General features: G+C 39.1%; 3 protein-coding genes across 3 annotated transcripts; 2 read left to right on the forward strand and 1 right to left on the reverse strand.

The window, feature by feature from the left end:
• The first annotated feature begins 1,045 nt into the window (after positions 1-1,045).
• Positions 1,046-7,234, forward strand: LOC148078081 (rho GTPase-activating protein 23-like). The gene is made up of 17 exons (XM_087794635.1): positions 1,046-1,197; positions 2,104-2,134; positions 2,656-2,734; positions 2,881-2,920; positions 3,383-3,484; positions 3,561-3,842; positions 3,912-3,973; positions 4,559-4,665; positions 4,736-4,848; positions 4,953-5,105; positions 5,162-5,240; positions 5,359-5,432; positions 5,493-5,582; positions 5,650-5,775; positions 5,842-5,886; positions 6,603-6,693; positions 6,933-7,234. Exons 1-17 carry the CDS (start codon positions 1,132-1,134, stop codon positions 6,971-6,973), a joined length of 1,581 nt encoding a protein of 526 aa, XP_087650761.1. The 5' UTR covers positions 1,046-1,131; the 3' UTR covers positions 6,974-7,234.
• A 1,192-nt stretch (positions 7,235-8,426) lies between these two features.
• Positions 8,427-11,298, forward strand: eif1ad (eukaryotic translation initiation factor 1A domain containing). The gene is made up of 5 exons (XM_087794641.1): positions 8,427-8,559; positions 9,840-9,952; positions 10,082-10,190; positions 10,644-10,752; positions 11,076-11,298. Exons 2-5 carry the CDS (start codon positions 9,866-9,868, stop codon positions 11,245-11,247), a joined length of 477 nt encoding a protein of 158 aa, XP_087650767.1. The 5' UTR covers positions 8,427-8,559; positions 9,840-9,865; the 3' UTR covers positions 11,248-11,298.
• A 4,748-nt stretch (positions 11,299-16,046) lies between these two features.
• On the reverse strand, positions 16,047-22,104 carry acbd4 (acyl-CoA binding domain containing 4). Its single transcript, XM_087794640.1, has 11 exons — positions 22,045-22,104; positions 21,572-21,704; positions 21,389-21,509; positions 21,153-21,237; positions 19,793-19,913; positions 19,475-19,588; positions 19,299-19,396; positions 18,163-18,373; positions 17,891-18,102; positions 17,720-17,770; positions 16,047-17,606 (listed from the first exon to the last, which is right to left on the reverse strand). Exons 2-11 carry the CDS (start codon positions 21,660-21,662, stop codon positions 17,475-17,477), a joined length of 1,236 nt encoding a protein of 411 aa, XP_087650766.1. The 5' UTR covers positions 21,663-21,704; positions 22,045-22,104; the 3' UTR covers positions 16,047-17,474.
• Between the last annotated feature and the right edge of the window lie 931 nt (positions 22,105-23,035).

Genomic DNA, 23,035 nt, shown 5'->3' on the forward strand with positions numbered 1-23,035 from the left:
CTAGTGAAGTGTTGATGAAACAGTTCTTTGGTGAAAACACTATCACAATACAGTATCCTAATTATAAATGCCACTAGATGGTACTCAAAGTTTGAATATGATCGTCATGTTTCATTGAAATAGTAGATTAGAGCCAAGTATTATAAAGCAGATACTATCCTAACAGAAGGCCAGCACCTCTCCTGATAGTAACTACATTTCATGAAAAATACATTTATGAAACTGAAAAACACTTAGCAGAAATACAATATATTTAGTCTCGTTGGTTTCAAATGTATAACTTGATTATTTCTTACTTTGAGGAGTGTCCTTGTTAGGACAAAGTGTTGCAGGATTTTGACAGATTATGCCAAAAGGATTGGCCTTTGTCAGGAGCTCTTGTCATGTCATGGTCACGATCTCAAGCCAAAACCTACGGCGACGGCTCTTTATCACTGTTCTTTGCAGATGATGTGGTCCTGTTATCAGCCAGATACAGATAGATATCATGTTTGATAAGGGGCAGCACCTCTAAATGTGAGGTATGGTGAGGGTAAGGATTGACTGTCCTCCACATGCGAGTCCCTCTTCAGCAAAAAAAAGTATATAATATCTATGTTCGAGAGATACGGGACAAGAGTGTAAGTGGATGATAGAATTTGAACAACGGTTGCATGGGGTCGCAGCATCGCAACATTGCAAGAGCTGAGCCAGAAGGCAATGGTTTTAATATATCAAAAGAAGCCAGTTGACATTGCCTGTGACTATTATACGTTTAAAAGTGCAACATTGATATTATGTGACTATTACATGGCATTAATGATTGAGCTATAATTAAGCTTTATGAGTGATAAAAGTGAAAAATAATGAAAAAAAAGTCATCACAACAGACGACAGCAACAAAAGCTTTCTGCTCTGATGACCTCACCATCTAGTCTTTCATCCTCTTCTAGTCCTCTGTGATGTAATGAATTCTTCATTTAATCTTTAATGTCTTTCATTGATATGAAAGATGAAGTGATGCATAAGTATTTATAGAGGTAGAGGCTCCGTGGCTGTTGGTTGTGAAAGTACCGACATCGTATAATCAAGAACAGAAACTATTTTACGAGATCATTAAACCAGAACCAGGTTAGAACTTGACTAAATAACATGATCATCATATTAGTGATGGATGATGCCAATGATGTGGCTAGACCAGGGCTACAGCCAAGAGAGGTGAGATTTTGATTTTAAATAAAAGTGGTGTTCTGCAACAAGGTATTTGTTAGTACATTTTGACAGCCATAGAAGAGCCTATTCAACAATATTAAAGATGATCCTAATAATACAGATGATGGACAAGAGTGTGTCAATGAACAAAAACAAAAAATGAAACGTTAATAAGGTGTTTGGACAGTCTAGGTGCTGGCTTGGGCCATACAAGTGCAGCATACACGCCCCATCTTTATTCTCATGTTCTAAATCTATGTCAACAGACGGAAGGCCTTGAGACGAAAGAGGGCTTTTATTACCTCATCTCTAAGCTCTAGCTAACATTGTTAGCTTTAATGCTACAAAGGGCTTAGTGCAAGGTATTAGTCAAGGTGGGAGTCAGGTTATGTTAGTAGAACTAACTACAGAATGATATTATTAACCCTCAGCCAAATATAGACTAGGATGGCAACATTCAAAATAACATTTAACACATAACATAACAAAAACATTTGTGGAAGATAACTAAAATTAAATAAACCAATCAATTCCTACTCTAGCAATACTCCTTTATTTCAAAACTGGTTTCTCAATCTTATTTTGATTTTGATTTTTAAGTATTGGCACCTTTTAGGAACATACTACTACAGTTAGAGATCTCTTCAATGTTTCATTGTCCGTCTTTAATGTCTACAAAATATTACATCATCATCATTTAGAGTCTATACTATATACTTTATAGTATATAATGTATATACTTTATTGAATATTGTTTAAGCGCTTTGTGACCCTGGTCTGGAAAAGCGCTATATAAATTAAAATCACTTACTTACTTACTTAGAGTCCAGTGAATATGGTTGAAAAAAACCAAAACATGGTAACTTGTGTTGCTAAACTTGATTAAAACCATTGATGTGTGCTCATGTACAGGGAGAGCAAACTGGAAATGGAGACAATGAAGGTTAGTCAATTATAAGTTTATCTATATGAAGATTCCCTTTTGTTATATTTTTTAGTGATTGGTTGATAAGGCCTCATGAGGAGCTGATGCTGTATCAAGATACAGTGTGAAAGGCCACTAGATGGCACTCCGTTTTAAAATGTCAGGTTTCATTGAATAAGTAGATCAGAGTCAAAGATTAGAGAGTGCCATCTTGTCTCCTTTCAAAATAAAGACACTGTATCATGATAGAGCCGATGCTGTAACAGGTTGTTGAGCATAGAGTGCCATGTAGAGGCCTCTGAGAATAATGGCACTGCTTCATGAAGCTTCATCAGACCATTAGTAGTTACTATGATTTATAAAGGTTAGATTACAGTCCAGCAAGAGCTAAATATTTATTTAAAAAATGCAATTTGAGCTGTACCATTTTCTTTTCTCTTAAATGAAGTTGATAATTGTATTCCTTTCAGCCATCACATTTGATATTTTTTTTACATACCATCTTTTTTTAACAAAAATGTTTTATTTTTGGGTTACAGCGAGCTCCTCCATGAATGAGGAATCTGATTACACTGACGGAAGTCCCTCCTCCACCACTCAGGAACATTTGCCGTTCTTGTGAGTCGGAATTTTGACAATTGACCTTATTTGTTTAACTTTGATATGGATGCAGATCAATTTGACAAATCTGTGAACACTAAAGTAAGACTCGTACTGTAGCTGCTTAAAAAACACTCACACAATTGTTTCCTTTTCTTTCACAGTGATGGGATTCCAACAGTCACTGACATTTTAACTGATGCGGTGAGTTGAACTGATTTGTTATTGCACCCGTAAATCAAAAACACAAAAGTCAGTCAAAAACATGAACATGAGTTATAGGAATCGAAAGAACTCTCAGACACAGTCAGACACAGTATACAAATAAGGTCCACACAAGGATCAAAGGCTGGGAGCCTTTAGTGTGAAACTTTAATCCAGGGGTTCCCGAACTTTTGTGAAGACGGGCCATAACCAGCCCGCTGGCCGTAGTTAGTTGAGGTAGCTTATTTCAAAAAATTTCAAATACATTCTAAAATGGACCAAAGCCGGTGAAGCTATATGTTTGCCAGAACATCAACTGTTTCAGTAAGACAGTGAGATCTGCATGAAATGTCATTTATGACGCAAAAGAATGAATCTCTGAAATTAAAACTAGTAATGTATTTTGGTACTGTGTCGAGTCAACACCTGTCGATTATACACTGATCGTTTTTTTTCCCCAAGAAATCCACAGCTAAACCGGAAACTATGGAAACCAGTGACATCATCAGTGAGGAGAAAGAGGGGTGGCTGAAGTACAAGCAACTCTTAACTGAGAAGGGAAAGGTACATACATTTAAAAAAGAAGGGAGAGAAGTTGTGTTCTTTGGTTCCAACAACCATCTTCAACTCCTCATTGCAGAGAACATACAGCAGCATGCGTCCATGGAAACGGGTCTACACCGTTCTTCGCTCGCAATCCCTCCGCTTCTACAAGAACACGAGCAAGGCGGACGAAGACGTTCTCGATCCGGTTGACATTCGCGATTGCCTGGTGGATGTGGCCTACGGCGAGACCAAGCACAAGCACACGCTGAGGTTGATCACGCAGAACTTCTGCGAGTACCTTCTAGAGGCTGAGAGCTGTGCCGACATGTTGTCCTGGATCAACGGCATCAGGGAGATGAGCGAGAACGACAAAAAAGTCAGATCGGTCAGATTCTCTCGACTTAAACGTAACGCTGAACTCATGAATGTGTCTCTGTTTGTTTAGGCCTTCAGTTTCTCCGGACAAGCTCTTATCAACAAGAAGATGAACGACTACAGGAAGCAAAGGTGCACAACAAACTCACTGAGTTTGGAAGAATATGCAACTGAAAATGGAGACTGCATACTTCCGACACACAGGCTGCTTTCTATAAATTCAAACCACCATTGTTGGCAACACAAGATCATAATCTAGTGTTGTGTGGTGGATAAAGGCACCGAGGTGACCTCGGAAAACTCAAAACGAGAACAGGATAATGTAAAACAAAAGAAACTAGAAAATCATTTTCTGGATTCGAGTGTCCGACCGTATTTAGTAGAAGTTCAACGAAATTATTTGTACATGCGGCACCTGGTATTACTTTTATTTTACATTCATATTCACCCTCTTTCATTTTTCATATTCGACATTCCTTCTACATTACTAGAGACAACTTACAGCATCATGATGTATCATGGTACAGTGTCTTAATTTTGTAAGCCACTAGATGTCACTGTTTGCGTTATAGTCTTTGACTCAGATGTACTAATTCAATGAAACTTGGCATACGTTTACAACTGAGAATGCCATCTAGTGGCCTTTCAAATTGTATCATGAAACAGCATCAGCTGCCATTGTGTGTATTTTATGGGATGCTCTGACGGTCTCTGCAGGCTCATGTATAGGAAACACGACAACCCGTCCAAGCTCTATAACATGGTGCCGTCTTTCCTGCTCACCAAAGCTTCACGCACCTCAGTGAAGCGCTCCTCCCGGAATGGTGGGTACAGATATTTAGTGACATTTGTTGTTGCTAATATCATTGTCTGTGTGTGTGTGTGTGTGCCTAGATGAAAACAAGGGTCTGTGTAGCATCAACATGATGACGAAGAGAAAGAAGACAGGATGTCCCCAGGTTCTGGGTGTGTGCCTCGAGGACAGCCTGCTTTCTGTCAACCATAATGTGAGATGAAAGAACTTGTTATACAATGTTTAACTTGCGTCCATTTACTCCGTCTGAAGGTTTTCCAAATGAACATCAGTGACTCGTGACAACATTTCTCCTAGTTCGTGCCTCTGATCGTGGAGATGTGCTGTGGTTTGGTTGAGGCCTCAGGTCTGGACTGCATTGGAATCTACCGTATTCCTGGCAACAGTGCGATGATCGCCAACCTACTGGAGCATCTCAACATGGGCCTGGACATCAACGCAGCTGAGGAGGTAAGAGCTCTTGTTTCCAGAGTTGCAAGTTAAAAACGAACCGTCTGTTTCCACAGAGATGGCGGGACATTAATGTGATCAGCAGCGTGCTGAAGGCCTTCTTCAGGAACCTGCCGGAGCCTTTGCTTACTGCTAGTGAGTGAATGTAAAGTTGGGATGAAATGAGAATCAGTGACGCACGTTTGCTCACACTACATAGTAGCCTGTAAATATATAAATTGTTAGAAGAGATTGAATGCTTCTGTGTCTACAGAAAAATACATGGACTTCATTAATGCCAATCGTGTACGAAACACTGAACACCGGCTGAAGACTATAAAGAAGCTGGTATGTCTTCTAAACCTACAACTTCCAAAGAAGTTTTCATTGCTTATGGATGTCTTCTAGATCCACAGCCTCCCGGACCACCACTATCACACCCTGAAGTTCCTTGTGGGCCACCTGAAGCGTGTTGACGAGAACTCGCAGAAGAACAAGGTCCAAGCATGTTTTGACCTCGGTGGTTCAGCGACGTCCTGATCCTTCATTCTCACGTCATTTCCAGATGGATGCCAGAAACCTGGCCCTGGTGTTCGGTCCCACTCTGGTGAGATCGTGTGTGGAAAACATGACTGAGATGGTCACTCACATGCCGGACCAGTACATGATCGTGGAGGCGATGCTCCTGCATGTGAGAACAGACAACCTCCTCGTTCTAGGAAGAAAGGATTTGAGACGTTGATGTTTGTCTCCACAGTACAACTGGATTTTCAGAGAGGAAGAGCTGAAAGAGGAAGATGAGGTACAACATTTTCATATTGAAGACTTTGTAGCTGATGCTAAATGAGCACACATGAGAATGGCTCCTTCCCATGGGCACCAAAGTTGTTGTGTGAATTTCAAGCTGGGCGGTAGGTGCGGGCGGGAGCTTGGTAGTCTGATCCTCGGCTGCAGAAGCTAAACATAGGGAAATCCCTGGCTGGGGAAGAAGCTTGTGTTCAAGGTCTAAAAGTAAAAGCAACATATGGTCAGACTCACCATAACTAAACAGCATTGGCTCCGGAACCAGTCATTGATTGCGTTAATGGGGTCAGTTTAGGTGGTCAGGATTGGGTCACTGGTTTAGGAAGATTACATGGTCAGTTTGCTTGGTCGGTGTGTGACCTTGAGTTCTCACTGGATCCGTTTATCAACCAAGTTTGAATCAACACCTACAATCTGAATCCATGGTTATCAGGCAGAAAAATGCAGGGACGAGATCCTACCCAGGTGGAAGAACTCAAGTATCTTGGGGTTGGTCAAGAGCGAATAGAGAGAGACATCAACTGGTGGATTGGTGCGACATCTGCAGCGATGCGGACATTGCAACGACCTGTACTGACGAAAAGGGAGCCAAGTTGAAGGAAAAGCTCTTAATGTACCAGTTAATTAATTTTAATTTTACTTATGGTCCTGACCTAGGTAGTGGCAGCAAGATCTCTCAATATATACCAATGAGTAGATTCTGTGTGTTTTCAGGCTCCAGAGGAGAAGCTTCCCCTGCCACCTATTCCTAACATCTCTTACTTGCTGCACAACATCACCAAGCCAGGAATGACAGATGGTTCAGGTGAGGAAGAATTAACTCCTGCCATCTTATCTTGAGTCATACTTTTGTAGACTACAGTGGCCATTGCTAGTTGCTTATATAGACTCAGCGTCTAAATCACTGAATTTAGTGTTTCTACCAACACCTCCAAATATATACACGTGTACATTTAAGGATTTAAGACGGTTGATTTGATGTCTGAGACTATCTCACCATAGGGTCCACAAGCAAATACAAATGATGTTGTTCTGCTCCAACAGACTCGGTTAGCTCCATGAGGACGGGAACCTTACGTCGCTGAGATCGTCAATCATCCACTACTGCTCCAGCTTTAAGTTACAACTTGAAAAAATATCCATTTAGTTTGACAATTTCCAGACATCAATACAAGTTACTTTGTTTAGATCGTGTCTTTTCGCAATGTCCCTTTTTCCATTGTCTCATGAATACGTTGATATTGGTCATCAAGATACGGCGGCGGCCTGGATCTGGTCCGAGTTCAAGGACGACAACTTGTTCTGTGAAAAATGCTTTACAAATATAAATTACTTACGAATGGCAATTCACTGTGTTTTATTTTATGTTTTCATGATCTTTGGGATAAAGTCAGCTCTCTAGACTTGATTTATTTTCTTAAAATAAGATAAAATCTTCCTACAGAGATTTTTTAACAGTTTGAACCTCCACCAGTGTGATGTGTGTGTGTGGTGGAGACACTGATTTAATCTTAATAGTCAAAGCTTCTCAAGCAGATTATTTAACAGGTGTTCAAATTCTTAATAGTCAACCATGTGATGTCTTCATGTGATGTCTTCATGAGTCATTTTACTGACATCATTATCAGTACAGGATTAACACAATTACAGTATAAACACGAGCATGTGCACTGGCCTCTTGAACTCCGTTCACAAACGTGAAGTGACAATGTTTTTACGGATATGACGTATCACGTTAAAAAAAAAAACTTTATGGAAAAACAAAAAATTAAAATGAACGTTGTTGTTGTGGAAAATGGCATATTATTTCATTATTCATACAACATGCAACTCGAAATGGTTAATATCAAACCATCATCAGTCTCTTAAAATGACACTTAAACAAACACAAACAGGAACACATTTGTTCAACAAACAACTTTTATTTCATATAAATTAATAGATCATCTTATTGTATCCTATTCACATTTACTGTAAATGAATTTATAAATACAAAGATCTGTTCTGAACACATATATTTAAACATTCAGTAAAAACTTCTAAAGTTCTGGTGATTTAAATAATTTAAATCGAGGATTTCTATCAAAATTATTAGGAGAAAATAATCACTCAAGAAAATAAATTATTTATTGTCTCCTATTCTACAGTAAACAATATAGACGTTTTGTCACAATGAAACCAATTATTGAAAAGGAAATACTATTGTTTGTTTGTGCTGGCGATCAAAATAAAAGTTAATAGAGATCTATTAATGTGGAAGAAACTGGAGCTTGCAATACCCGAGTTGGTCCTGGAGTAAAACATACGGGTCTCCCAGGTGGAGCGCAACGACTGCGGTCTTAAAGAGACAGTACAATAATATTTTATGAAAATAAATGAAACATAAAACAAAATATAAACAGCTGGGTTACAGACACATGCGTCTTCTTGCTAATATAAACGTTTATTTAATAGCTCCGTTAAATTTCGTTCACTTAAAAAAAAAGCTTTTAAACGACGTTCGCGTTTGCGGCATGTGACGTCATCGCGTAGGAAGTGCCCGGACCGATATTGTGTTTACACCGGAATCGAAACACGAGGGCTCAGCGTTATCCCATTTATCTTAATACGCTTCATTGATATAGTACTGGAAAGTTATTCTACTTCATCGCCGACCAGTCCTTATTTCAAGGTAAGTTATGAAACTTCTATTGTAAGACTGTTACGTAGAAATATCCCCTTGGATGTTGATGAAACATCTCCAGTATTGCGCTTTTGTGAAGGTGTTACGGTAGAGAGAGAATCCACAGGAGGAAGGATCTATGACCCTATTTATCTATCCTGTCACTCATAGATAAATAAAACAAACTCTCATATGGTGACATTAAAGACACTCGCGTGTATGAAGAAAAGAGGTGGAAAACATTTGTTTTGCTGATCTGTTTAATTTCCTGTTTATTATTTTGTTTACTTGCAAAATAAAATACAGCAAAAATACATTTCCAGTTGTTGTTGTCCAAGTACAGTGTAATGTCACTGTAAGTCAAGCACAATATATTTTAATACATATTTAAGTTGACTTTATTTTCATGTTCATCAGGTCTAGAACTATAAGTGAAAGACGTTTTGTGTATTTTTACTGTGGAAATATTGATCTATTGACATTTAATCACAGTGTTTTCCACGTTACTGACATTTGTAACATTCGTGGTCCAACTGTTCTCCAGATCAGTCTGGCCTCCCTTATGTTATTTGCCAATGCATGAACTGTGTCTACTCTTCATTTATCCTGACCATCCTGTATGACCTTTGCCACTTGCATTTGATGGCTTTTAGAGAAATGTTAATATAAACAGGTACACAGTCAATAGGTACACTATGCTTAAATGTCATTAAATCAATATTTTCACAGTAAAAATACATGAAATCTTCACTCCTATTGTAGACCTGATGAACATAAAAGTCAGATCTTTGTCCACTATTAAGGTTCCTTTTTAAAAGGATTAAAATAGATTGTGATATATTGAATGACACCAATACACTGTACTTGTTTGACAATAAATTGATATTTCCACTATAAAAATAAATGAAACTTTGTTCACTTATAGTTCTAGACCTGATGAACATGAATAGAAAGTTAGATCTTTGTCAACTTTTAAGGAATATTTTATATATTAAAATATAATAAAATACATTGTGCCCATACAGCTTTCTCATCACAGGTGTCGCGTCAAATCAAGAACAGAAGTGTCTGTGGAATCTACTGAGAGAAAACATACTTTAATGTCATCATATCAGAGTGTTTTTTTAAATGTTTATGAGTGATAGGATAGTGTCTTCTCTCTCTACCGTAACACCTTCACAACAATTTTTAAAGGTGCCGCTGGATGGCGGTTCACTTGACCCAAGTATTATTTATACTAAGACAATTGTTTGAGCATGTGCATATAAATATTATTGTCTCGTCTGCAGCTGGAGTCTGGACATCCTTGTTCATAATGTCGCAGGCAACAAAACGTAAACATGTAGTCAAAGAAGTTTTGGGAGATTTTGTCACACCAACAGAAAAGCAGCAGATTGTTAAGGTTGGTTGGATCTAGCTTATTTAAAATCCATTTTGCTTGTTATTCTCTCTTTTGAAACAGTGCAGATTACTAATGAAAACATTTAACCAAATCTAACGTTGTATTGTTAACACGGTCTTTGACTTGCAGGTGACTGGTAGTCGAGGCAACAACCTGCATGAAACTGTCACGGCTCAGGGGGAGACTTTCTTAGTCAGCATGCCAACCAAGTTCCGTAAGAACATCTGGATCAAAAGAGGTGAGAGCATGATCTTTGTTTCTCAACTTGACAAAATGGGTAACAATTACACTGTAACTTAGTCAACAACAGTGAGAAGTTTTGTAATTGTTTCATACCTTTTATTTGTGTAAATGGTGATGTCTCGTATTCAGCTTTTATTTTTACTAAAATTAGTCCAAACTTTGCTGATTATCATGGATACTTCTTTCCCTTTGGGCATTTACAGGGATGTCAATATTGAGATGGCAAAATAATCAATTGATTTGTTTATTAAAGATGTATCCACTTTCAAAATATCTTATTCTATTATTTTAATATTTATGACAAGTTTATTTCTGCACATGTGAATGTTTTTGGTTGACATAACAATCAAGATGGTTTCCATGATGAAAGCAATGTTGAACAATGGAATGAATCCAAATACACTTTTAACTAAAGTTGAACATGACTTTTGACGGTTCATTTTCTCAGGTGACTTTGTGATTGTGGATCCAATTGAAGAAGGCGAGAAGGTTAAGGCTGAAATCAGCTTTATCCTGTACAAAGATCACATCCAGAACCTGCAGAAGCAGCAGCTCTGGTGGGTACCCAGCATGAACAGGGAACAAAACCCTATTTTGAAGTCATCTAAATACTTGTCTGGAAAAGCCCTTTCGTTGTATAAGTTTATACTGCTGGGGGGAGGAGTTTTTAGACACCTGTCTCTCACTCTCTCTGTATTTTCTTGAGGTTTCTGCTTTCTTAAAACACAGTTATCTCACCAATGTCACACTTTTTTTATTATTGTATTCACTAGGATCCGTTTTTCTTTTTTACCATATAGCTTGAACTGTAAACTGTCTTTAGATACCCTTTGCTATGATTTGACACTTTGAATTTAATTCTGTAACGGTCTCCCTTAAGGCCGGAGGGCTTCATGGACTACGCTGAGGGCCAAACAAGCAAACAGACAGAAGACCAGACCAACCAGGACCAAAACGACTCTGACGACGACTCTGATCTTTTCGTCAACACCAACCGATTACACTGCGAGTATAGCGAGAGTGAGGAGGAGGAGGACAGTGACGATGTTTGATACTTCATTCCACAGCCTTGGCTGAATACATTAAAATATTTCAGTTCCCGACTGAGTCATTTGGTCATTTTAAAGGGACAATAACAATTAATTCTCTTAAATGGATGTAATCTTCATGTTGATCAAGTCAAATGTAGCAATGGATAGTCGGAGCAATAATATTCAAACATTGCTATTAACAGAACAAATTATTATTTCTAGAATAGTTCAACTTGCCTCTCTTGTGGTTCTAGAGTTGGTGTGAATGACCTTGGCTACGGTCTACTAAGTCTATTAAAGACTTAGCAGGGGGTTGCTAGGTCATGAAGGACATGAACTACTATTCCAATGTATTGTAGACATTTAGATTAATAATCAAATAATCATGTTTAAACTCATATCACATTGTCAAATATTTCAGGTTTTATCATCTTATTTTCAACCTTAGATTAGATAGACTTTATAAATCTCTGCTGATCTCCTTCGGGGAAAATTTGGTTTCCAGTACACGGCAGACAATAGTTTCATAAAACTAACAACGTGCAAACAAAGTGCAAACAAAGTGCAGGGGATGTTTCATTATGTTACTGTGAACCTTGATCGAGGTTCAATTAAACTACTGCCATTGTTTCTTTAATTTTTTTTAATATTATCTATTTAATTTTAAGTAAGTAAGTAATTAATAGTGTCATTATCATTTAATTATTGGTCCTAATTCAGCGTGGGGCCCAATTCAAAGTAACACAAAACATTTTTGTTTTGTTTTAAGTTCTTGATGTTGCTATTCCAGAGACAGCAGTCCCATTTAATAGCACTGTCAGCTGCCAGGCATTTATGTATGTAGAACTGCCACCAGAAGTACCAGTAAAGTTTCCAGTATACCGGAAGTGCCAGTAAAAATGTCACTGATCACTAGCATAGGTGCAGGTGTTCTGTGGGGTGAGGAACCTTTCTAAAAGGCGTGTGGAACAACAAGTTTGTGTGCGTAATTCTCAGTTGCTGTGCCTACTTTTTAAATGTGTGCATGTTTTTTAGATTTGCCCTAAAATTTTGGAGCTATATACGAGCCAATTACATGAGCACGTAAAAGTACATCTCTAAAAAATAAGACTACAATTTTGTCTTTACAAATTTCTATTTGATAAAATAACATTTTAAGTACTTGATGAGATGCAGTGAGGTTCATGAAACAAGTCAATAATAAGTGGAAAATGGCATATTATTTAATTATTTATCCAACTAAATGCAACTCGTTATGGTTAATATCAAACCATCATCATTCCTCTTATAAATTACACTTGAACGAACACACACAGGAACATATCTGTTCAACAAAAAGCGTTTATTACATATGAATGAATAGATTATCTTATTCATATTTACTGTTAATTGTAAATCAAGTTTTCCTAACTTCTGGTTATTTGATTCTGGTGATTTAAATGATTTCATACAAGATTTTCTATCAAAATTATCAGGGAAAGAGAGAACCTGCAGTGTAAGAGATCAAAACCAGCGTTTTTGTTGAATTGCTGGGATCTGTTTTTCCTTAATCAACTATAGTCTTACTTAACCTATAAAGTGTTTGAGATATCTTTGCTATGATAAGACACTTTAAAAAAAATTGAATTTAATTGAATTGTAAACCCCCTGTACGTCATCATGTCTTTTATGACTAAAACATTATTGTTGATCTAAAGAGACTCCACACCAACAACAACACAGTGAAAACAAAACATCACTAATTGTGACAATAATGTCTAAAGAAATCGTTTCTCGTATCTCCAAAGCACTTATAAAGTCGTGTTTTATAATGAGTTCACTTGTGAAAAATGATGGCCCAACACTATTAAACAACGGTTTTAATTTAATTTAAAACGTCGTCAGTGTGTCAATAGTGTAGTGAAATCGGAAAAGTGATGTCTTTGCCTCGTTGCTGACAGAGGCCAGTGCACCCATCATGAGCAAACCTTCCTGGGTTAATACTCTTCCACGTATTGCCTTCTGAGCTTGCAGCGGTCTGAAGGCTCCCAGCTACTAAGGGTAAGAGGTAGGGGAACCCCTGAACAGGTGAAATATACAGTCAATACAGAAAGTATTCGCACTCCTTCACTTAAACCACTTTCTTTTTTAAGACTAAAACGATTCAATCTGTTTTTTTGTTTTTTAAATGAATCTTCACACAATACCCCATAAAGATGAAGTTATATTTATTAAATTAAATAATAATAGAACATGAAATCTCATACATACACAAGTTTCACGCTTTGTTATGGCCCTCAAAGCTATGCTTGAATTTCCACTGATTGACCTTGATGTGTTCCGACAACTTACAATGGCAGAGCAACAACCAAGCCAGGAAGTCCAAGGAATTGTCTGTAGATCTCAGAGGCAGGAGTGTGTCATGGCACAGAGTTGAGGAAGGGTAAAACATGGATAGGAGACGACTTGCCGGTCATTTTTAAAAGAAGTTAGAAAACATCGGAGGACTTTTATGCTATTATATGCCAGGTTTTGCGAAAATTAACTGATAAAAGTAAACAAGCATATTGAATGAAGCAATAATTATGTTTTCAGCTGAATTGCATTCAAATAGTGTGAATCATATGAGTTGACAACAGTTTCCGTTGAAGCTTCACACCTGATAAAGCTCCTGGAAGTAGCATGCAGCGCATCCTTATGATGATATTTTCAAGTTCCACCAATCGTAGGTGAGAAGCTGCTGATGGTGAAGAGATTGAGGCCAATGAAGCAGCAGAGTTGACTCGCACTCACAGACGAAGACATGGCTGCACAGATCCTGCTGCTGGTGGCGCTCCTCTCCAACAACATCCACGCTGAAATCCTCAAGATGGAAGGACAATTTCATCCCTTCTTCCTGAACAAAACTGCTGACTTCTGCTTGATCTCAAGATGGAGCGGTGAGGAGAAGAAACTTCTGTGGAACTCTTCACAGCATCATGTCTCCAGTCTGCAGACAGAAGCTTCTTATACCATAGACTCTCTGGAGGTTTCAGACTCTGGTCAGTACCAAGAACAGTGCTGGACCCAGAACAACTTGAAGCACGAGAGGAACTCCACTCTCCTGGTTTGTGACGGACAAAAGAAAAGACTTCAGTACTTGTACCCTTATGTTGGACAGACACTGGAGCTGGATTGTGACGGTGTGGGACCAAACCAGAGTGTCCAGTGGGCTTTAGGTCATTATAACCACAGAACAGGACATTTTGATTTAGCTTTAATAGATGATGAAACATCTTCAATGTACAAACCACAGCAAGTGAAGAACAAACCATCTCTTCTGGTAACGTTTGACGGAAGTTTTGTTTCGCTGGATTATTACTGTCTGGAGAAGAACCATCAGAGCTGTGAAGTACTGAAAGAGTTTTCTGGTTCTATTCAGCCAAACTACATTCACAGCTGGGTGGGAGAGAGTCTGGAGCTGAAATGCTCTGGCACAACTGGAAACAAACATGTGTGGAGGATTAATTCAGTGACGAAAGATGAAGAGAGTAAGAACTACACTCTGATGTTTCCATCACTGACCTTGAACCACACAGGTGAATACACCTGTTATCGCAGTGATGAGGGTAATCATTACTACCTCTATGTGTGTCCTGAGTCTGACCCGCCTGCCCATGTGTTGTTCGCTGGAGGAGAAAACGTGACTCTTCAATGTGGCGACTGGGAACAGCATGAGGAGATCTTCTGGTTCATGAAGACAACCGGAACTGAAGGAAGACGATCACGTGTATTATATCAAGGACCAAAAGACAGAATCTTTGACTCCGACATGAGCCTGGTGATCACTGACATCTCTCTGGAAGACAGCGGAGAGTTCTGGTGTTTAATTATGAAAAACAAACGTTGTGTGTTCACATCTAAGACCTTTGTAATGTTCGGCGAGCCTGAGGTTGATCAAGATCTAGTGAGGTCTGTGCTGCTCAGTGTTGTGATCTTCATGATGTGTGTTGTTGTTGTTGTGGTCCGGAGGAGCAGGAGTAGAGAGCAGCTCCCAGTACCTGTGGAGATGTTTGATCTGTCTCCAGCGTCAGCAGATGTGCAGTCAGAGACCCTCTGAGGTTTCAACATGATCCACATGTGTTTGGATGAATATGCTTTTCTTTGACTTCACTGTTTGTTTTTAATCATTGTGACTCTTGTTTCGTCTTCAGTGTTAATAAAGTTTAACCATTGACCTTGAATAAAAGACTCCAGTTTTCTTTCTGTAGAGATGAAGTCGATGAATCAAGTGTACGTCAGATATTATTCTGCCTTTTTTATTCCTGTTTTCATTTCCCTAAGTTTAGAGATTTTTCTCAGTTGAAGGAAGGAGCACTCTGACAGAGCTGTAAGGCAGTGGTCCCCAACCTTTTCCAACTCAGGGCCCTCTTCTAAGTTTTAAAAACCTTTGCGTCCCACCTCCGACCCCATAAATACGAAGGCATTATAATGCGCTCTAAGGATAATACTAATACTCTAAGGAAAAACAATATAAGGAAAAGAATACTTTAAAATGTTTAATATATATATATATATATATATATATATATATATAAGTCAAAGAAAGCTTTGTGATGTACACTGATCTAATTTTTCGTTTTCCAACAAAAGAAATCTTGAAACAAAAAAGATTATTCTCAGCAAAAAAAATATGGCGCTTTTTAAGCATTTTCATGTTTTCTTTTCTGTCTGACTGTTGTGTGTAGACATTATTGTCATGGACCTGCTTTTACGTGCGGCAGATTAAAACAACGAAAATAAAATAGCACGATGTGAGAAAAACATCTGACCGTCAAAAAAAAAAAAGTTTAATATACAAGTTTTAATATTTAAAACATGTGTATTTTTATTTTTATATAATTACATCCACCCTCCCACAAAAAAAATTATACCATTTTTCAATACCACCAGGGGGCCGCAGCCCACAGGTTGGGAATCACTGCTGTAAGGAACTGGAAGAACCATGCAGAAGACGACTATCCCTGCAGCACTCCACAAAGCAGGCCTTAACCGTAGAGTTGCCAGAAAGAAACCTCTCCTCAGTAAAAGGCACATGAAACCCTGCTTGAAGTTTCAGCAGCAGCAACTGGAAGACTCAAAGAGGGAAGGAAGTATGGAGCAGTGTACAGTAATATACTGGATGAAAACCTGCTCCAGAACACACACCTCGACTTGGTTGTTATTCCCCTTTTAACAGGACAACGAACCCAAGCACACGGCAAAAATAAAGCAATGGCTGGAGTACAAGTGTGTGAAAGTCCTAGAATGGTCTTGTTTTTCTACAACCTTATTCTATCAACATATGGGGAAAAAAATGTCACTTCATTATCATGTGGCATTGTGTGTAGATTGATGAGAAGAAAGTGGCGTGATTACTTTCCACAGTGACTGTTCACCCACTTTCAATTAAGACTTCTTGTTTTAGGTGATAGGAGAACAGAAGGGGCTTACAGGAAACCCATGCAAGCATGGAGAGAACAACAACAGTAACTGGAATTGTCCCCGTTACCTTGCAGCACTACTCACTAATAATGGCGCTTTTCCACCGGCTCGTCTTGGCCCTCATCTTTTCGACTAGACTCTATTCAATTACCATTTTTAGTACCTGATCAGCTACGGTTCCATGCATGCTGAACAGGTGCTAGAAAGTTGATGTCACCGATCGGTTATCAGCATTGCTCTCCATAAAAAACACTGCAAAAGGGAGTACAGTATGTCGGTTTGAGAAGTTTTTGTGGTCCATAGATGGGGTCAAGAACTTTTGCCTGTGGGCCAATAAACTCATCAAGCGGGAGTTGGACTGAGCAACCCGTAAAATGTGTACCACGAGGTCGTAAAGTAAAGCAATGTCTTTGTTGGCGTACAAAATGAAGTGACTGCCGTTTCCCTGCCCTATGAAGCCCCGACTGAGTCCGAATCGTGTAGTGCATGCTGCCACACTTGGGTTCGATATACATTAAACATACTGTAACACAAGAAACTCAGTTAGTTGGTAGTAGTACAAGACTCTAAATTGGTCTTTAATAGACACGTGTCTGTTCAGAAGCTCAAGTTTGGATGTTGGTCTGTAACAGCAAAAACATTTCATAACAATCTTGATGGTTAAGCTATAGTTCATGTCTGGCTACTGAGCACGTCGGCTCAAATTCTGTCCAAGTGACCAAACCAAAGTCCAGAATCTTGTCCATCCAGTGAGGGAAGATCTGTGGCGAGTCTTGCTTGGAAGTCTGAGGGTCCTGAGCCGCACCTCAGCGGGCTAGTCGCCTTCTCTCGTGAGCTTTCCTTAGCAGCTGGACCATTCCTTGTGCCACAAAAGGCCAGAGCAGGAAGAGAACCATCGTCTGACCTGACACATCGAAGGGCCACCACCAGCTCTCCTCCTGGAAAGAGAAGCAGCAACAGCCGGATTGTCAGTGAAATGCCACTGAAGATGCTTAACAGTTGTTTATTCTACTTTATTAAATCCGTTTGGATAAAGTATGCAGTGACTGACCTGTTGTTTTGCTGCACACTGGAGACACTGTGTCCACTCAGACCCCTGGACCTGTTGCACAAACACAACGGTAAACACATAAATGTGAGATTGTCTTTCTTCACCGTTTACTAGTGAGTAGCGACTAATGCAGAAGAGGCAGAACAGAGTGATGAACCATTAGCGTCTCACATGTGTGGCAGCAAGTCTCTCCACCACCTCAAGGCGGTCCATCACACTCCTCATGTCCTCCCTCAGTCTCCTCAGGGCCAGAATGATCTGCTGCTGAAGCTGACTCTCCTGTAAGCGCTCAGCGCCTCCCTCAGAACCATCGCCGCCTCCTCGCCCGGTGCCCCCAGCACCTTCGGCGGCCCCCGGCCTGTGACTGCCGTGAGGTACACCTCCTGCTCACAGGAAGAGAGTTTTAATACAAGAGGACAGACGGAGACATCGCAGCATCTTACGTTCTCTCCAGTTGGGATGTGAACTCTGCCGTCCACTGCCTCGTTCACCCCGGTGAGGTCGCTGACCTTTACCGTCCTCACCACCTTCCCCGCCCTGACCTGCCCCTGCCTGCCGGACGGCCAGCCTGCCGTCCAGATGGAGGTTTTCTAGAACGGATGGGTCGAAGGAGGTGTGACCGTTATGAAGACCGTTAGACTTCAACACCGGCACCTGTAGGGAAAACAGTTTTATTTTTAATACATTTGCTTTGCTAATTATTTACGTAACAATTTTGATTATGAACACAAATGTTATCAGAAGCCACGTTTCTAGACTAGAACTTGATTACTTTGAGATACTGTCAAGTAAAATGATCATTAAGTACATCATTTAGGATAGTGTTGGTCATAATGCAAAACATGAACATTTTTCAGTATCTTTGTGAAACATGCTTTCTAGTCACCAGTAGCTCTAGTGGTCGAGCAGGTCGATGTAGTATAATCAAATAATGTTGACATTATCCACATTTATTACATAAAACACAATATATTTCTCCGTAATTTCAGCTACTTTTGTTGATTGTAAGGCGATGGAAAAAGGGTCAGAAGATCCCCCAGAAAATGTGTATACGTCCAATCTAGATGACATTTAAACTATATGTAGAACCTACAAAGTGAAAGAAATGTCATTAATATATTACGTAATATATTTTCAGCTAATTTTGGTAAATGTAAGAGGCCCCAGGGAGATAGAAGACCCCCATGAAAAAAACCTGACCTATTCCAATGAAATGTGTACCATATTTAATACATATTAAATAAGGATGATTATTTAAGTTCCAATTGTAAGACCACATGCAGTGGCCGGCATCTCAGCTGGTTACATTCATATTTCTATATTTTCAATATAAACTTATTGTCCGATTTTTTCCTGGTGAATTGTTTGATGTGGTTTCATGAAATGGTGTCATTGTTTGAGAAAACTCTTACAGTGTTCTTATTTTCATTGATCACTAAATTACGCTCTCTACTCTTGTTTGGCTCATCTCTGGCTCTGAATCAATAACTCCAAGAAAATGCACCATAAGACAAGAGAGCCACCAACTGATCTTGAAAAATGGATAATGACGTGTGTCACAAGAACCTGAACCTTGTACCTTGACACTGCAAAGCTCCTCCACTGAATCGACAGAGTCGCAGAAGACTTCACTCTCAGAGTCACTGGTCACAAACAACCCGTCACACACCCCAGAGTCTGCAGACACATGACAGGTATTTCACTTCTTATGCTGGCAACTCCTTTTTTATACTTGGAACACCTAATAAAACTTACCATCAGGGAGGCTACTTGACGTCTGACTCACAAACTCGCCATGATCCTGTTCCACTTGGTACTCGTCGGTCAACTTGGTTTGTCCATCACTGACCTTCTCACGTCCCTGAAGTTCTACAAAAACAACAATGGAATGTCTTTCTTTCCAGTTACTGTTTCATGTTTTCATCTTTTAAAACCCATCAGGACAATTACATATTCTAATCTGTTCTTGTGTAGAATATTGAACATAGATTGAACATGGCCTTCGACAGAAAAATTGCTAATCCCCTTCTCTGTGACGCATACTATTTTTCACAAGGTGTCAGTATAACAAACCTTCCCTGAGTGCGATGAGAGACTCAGGAGGACGAGGCATGTCTTCTATCACAGAGTAGAGCGGCTCAAAATGGTGCAGCATTAACGCCGTCTTCTCATTCAGGGGAACATTTTCCATGACCTGGTAGAACCAAAAGACAAATGACTTTTGAGTGAAAAACAAGATGAATATCTACATACTACACTGCGTTCCAATCTGACACTGTTTACATTTGTGAAACAACTGTAAACTATGTGAACGCATTGCATTCCTTTTTTATTTTTAAATCGAATATCTATGTCAGTGACCAACAGAGATGACAAAGATAATCCAGGCAATAATAAAGTCTCTTCTGTGGTGAGGCATCTATTCTCCAACAACTGTTTTAATGGCAGGGGTGTCTAATATTCTATGTAGTACATGGAATATTAGACAGTAGAGCTGGAGCTACAACCCCTCGATTTTATGATTTCAATAGTCATCTAATATGTTCTGATGTAATCATAGTCAATGATGTTTATGGAGGTTGAAGGAGTGACATTTTTCAAATTTCCAAAAATCCAGGGCCACTGGAAGTGATACCTCAGATCGGTCTCAACACTTTCACTAAGGCGATAAGAAATGAAATGTCTTCTTAAAATATATGCAGACCAGTAGACACGTCTTCAAAAGAAAAAATACTTTTCTATATGTCAAGTTTTCTGTCTTTAAAAAAAAAAGGAAACTCAAAATCTCTTTTGATCAAAATAATCAAAGCAAAAACTGTTCAGACACCAAAGCAATCACACTGTTAATTATTACCTTTAACTTAATTAGTAGAAAAAATTATTCTAAAATAATAATATAAGAACAATACTTAAATACAAGTAGACCTTTGACCTTATTGTTTTCTGTTCCAAATTGTGCGTGTTAAACTCAATATGGATAACAGCGGATCTACATAACATATACATTAGCTGAAACATTAAACAATAAATTCAACTAAAATAAAATGAATGACCTTTTTTTAAATAAAATGAATGAATTTTTTGTTCTTAGGACAAACCTAAGAACAAAAAAGCAACAATACACAAGAAGACACAAACAAGAATAAAGACCACATCATACTGTATATAATGTCAACTAAACAACTAAACATCAACACAGGTAACACCATTCAACGAGGTCCGTAACAACATGGTCGAGAGATGCCAAAATAATTCACTTTGGAGAAAATAGTTCAGTGAAATAGAAAATAAGTTACCATTTAATGGTAATGGAAGTTTTCTTTTCTCTGGTCCATGTCAACCTCATGTTTTATTTTTTTATTTTAGTTAATAAAAGTGTATGATTGGATGTATGTAAACTGACTAAATAAAACACACATTTTGTCTTCTTTACCTCTTGTGCTACTTTCTTCATCTCGTTCACGTATGCTTCCATTGCTCTTTCCTGGCTCATCTCTCCCAGGTTGCTCCATGCATCCCTAAATACACACAAATCAAAAAAAAAATAACTGGAGGACTTATTACATATAATAATATAGTATCTGTCTGGGCTTATCTCTACGCCTAAGTCACAACAATGTGATAATTGTCAACTAGCCATAGCACTAGAGAGTCCAATAATGAACAAACCATTTGTAGCGGCCCACTGGGTCCCAGAAAGCGGGTCGTGCAAGTGTACAGGGTCCACACATGGCTTGTTTGTATAGACTGTAGAAGCGCAGCATGGCTTCATACGATGGCCGATAGGTTCCTGTAACACGACAAGACAGTTTGAAACAGGAACATCATCCTCCGGCGCTGTGGGGCTGTTACCATTCTTCGGAAGGTTCTGAATGACGTCCACAGCAACCTGAAATCGTCTCTGGTGGTCAACGGCAGATTCACCCATGGCTGGGACCGGCATGACCCCTGACCCTTACAGCCTTTCCAGGGAGTCCCAACACACCTGAGGAAGAAGAAGAAGCACGCATGCTTACTAGGCGTCATGTCAATGGCCACAATTAAAGGTCAATATTCGGAGTAGTTCCTGCCACAATGTAGTGAGGACAGTGAAGCATATGAATGTTCTTATGTATACATTGCATTCATATCCGCTGCGTTTTAACGCGACAAATGGTGCCAGGTGTAGCTAGCATGACGAGCTAACCCTAGACTAGCCTGTTATGAGGAGTACAAGGCTGCGAGTCCGAACTCGGATGTCCGTGTCACTCATGGAACCATGTTACACTTTTCAACTACCAACTTTCTGACGTGTATATGCGTTGGTGCAATGTTCACGGGCCTACCTGTGCCGAGCAGAAACGCGTGCTGTCAATCCAGTATCTGTTTACGAGACGACTTCCGCGTCACGTCACGTGACTCAACGAACCGGTTGACCACGCCAGTAAAACTTTTTTTTTTAAATACACCCTTAGTCTCGTTTTTCTTGTAACATTTGTGCAACACAATTCAGTTGACAGCTAATTTGGCAGAATTGTTGTTTTTAGTTGCTGCTTTTATTTCGCATTTCTTTTAAATATGAGAAATGACACATGTTTTTGTTGTTGTGAATTGAATGGTTTACAGAACAAGAAAATGCTCTTTTTAAAATGATGCCAATGACATAAATAGTTTTCCTCAATAAATCTGGGTTACATATAGGGTCTGTATAGGTATATATATCATTGTCTTTGACTGTGTCTAGGAATAACTGTAATAACATTTAGTGGTTTGGTCTCCTGACTAATCTACCTAATACAATAACATATGTATGTCCATGAGATTAAAGTTGAATGGTCATCCATCCATTGTTGACTGTGCAATCCTGAGACTTGAAGCTTTTGCACAGGGACCAATAATCCTCAATACAGTTTGTTTGTAAGTGCGTGTGTGTGTGTGTGAAGAATGCTGATGAGATATGAAATACCCAGTAACCAATTGAATAAGCTTCTATTTTGGGTTTATATACTTGTAAATCTGACATGTCACTGAATGAATCGATAATGCTTACCAAGGAATTATTAAAAACTCCCAAGAATCATTTGATCACAGTTGGAGTTATTTCTCTTTAACCTTATTATACTGGTGTATCACAAGGTTCACTTTTCCACAATGAGCTCCCTGTCCTCCCGTCTCCATGCCAACCTTGCAATCTATTCTCTCCTCTCCGTATGGCTAACAAAATATCCACATTTTCCTCAACATTCACTGTTAAAAATGATCTGGCAGATTTCAGACTGAGCCAACAGAGCAGACCTATGGTATTCATGTGGCCCTCATGTGGCCCTCGTGTGGCCC

Source organism: Callionymus lyra, chromosome 6 (genome assembly GCF_982586985.1).
Source record: "Callionymus lyra chromosome 6, fCalLyr1.hap1.1, whole genome shotgun sequence".
Classification (NCBI taxonomy): Eukaryota; Metazoa; Chordata; class Actinopteri; order Syngnathiformes; family Callionymidae; genus Callionymus; species Callionymus lyra.

Coding starts and splice junctions, on each gene's coding strand:
- LOC148078081 (XM_087794635.1), top strand. CDS start 1,132: ATGATCATCATATTAGTGATGGATGATGCCAATGATGTGGCTAGACCA. Junction 5,241..5,358: donor GGAGCCTTTGCTTACTGCTA/GTGAGTGAATGT, acceptor CTGTGTCTACAG/AAAAATACATGGACTTCATT. Junction 5,583..5,649: donor AGAACTCGCAGAAGAACAAG/GTCCAAGCATGT, acceptor CGTCATTTCCAG/ATGGATGCCAGAAACCTGGC.
- eif1ad (XM_087794641.1), top strand. CDS start 9,866: ATGTCGCAGGCAACAAAACGTAAACATGTAGTCAAAGAAGTTTTGGGA. Junction 10,191..10,643: donor GAACATCTGGATCAAAAGAG/GTGAGAGCATGA, acceptor TCATTTTCTCAG/GTGACTTTGTGATTGTGGAT. Junction 10,753..11,075: donor CTGCAGAAGCAGCAGCTCTG/GTGGGTACCCAG, acceptor GTCTCCCTTAAG/GCCGGAGGGCTTCATGGACT.
- acbd4 (XM_087794640.1), bottom strand. CDS start 21,662: ATGCCGGTCCCAGCCATGGGTGAATCTGCCGTTGACCACCAGAGACGA. Junction 21,238..21,388: donor CCAGTGGGCCGCTACAAATG/GTTTGTTCATTA, acceptor GTGTGTATTTAG/GGATGCATGGAGCAACCTGG. Junction 17,771..17,890: donor AGAGACTTGCTGCCACACAT/GTGAGACGCTAA, acceptor TTTGTGCAACAG/GTCCAGGGGTCTGAGTGGAC.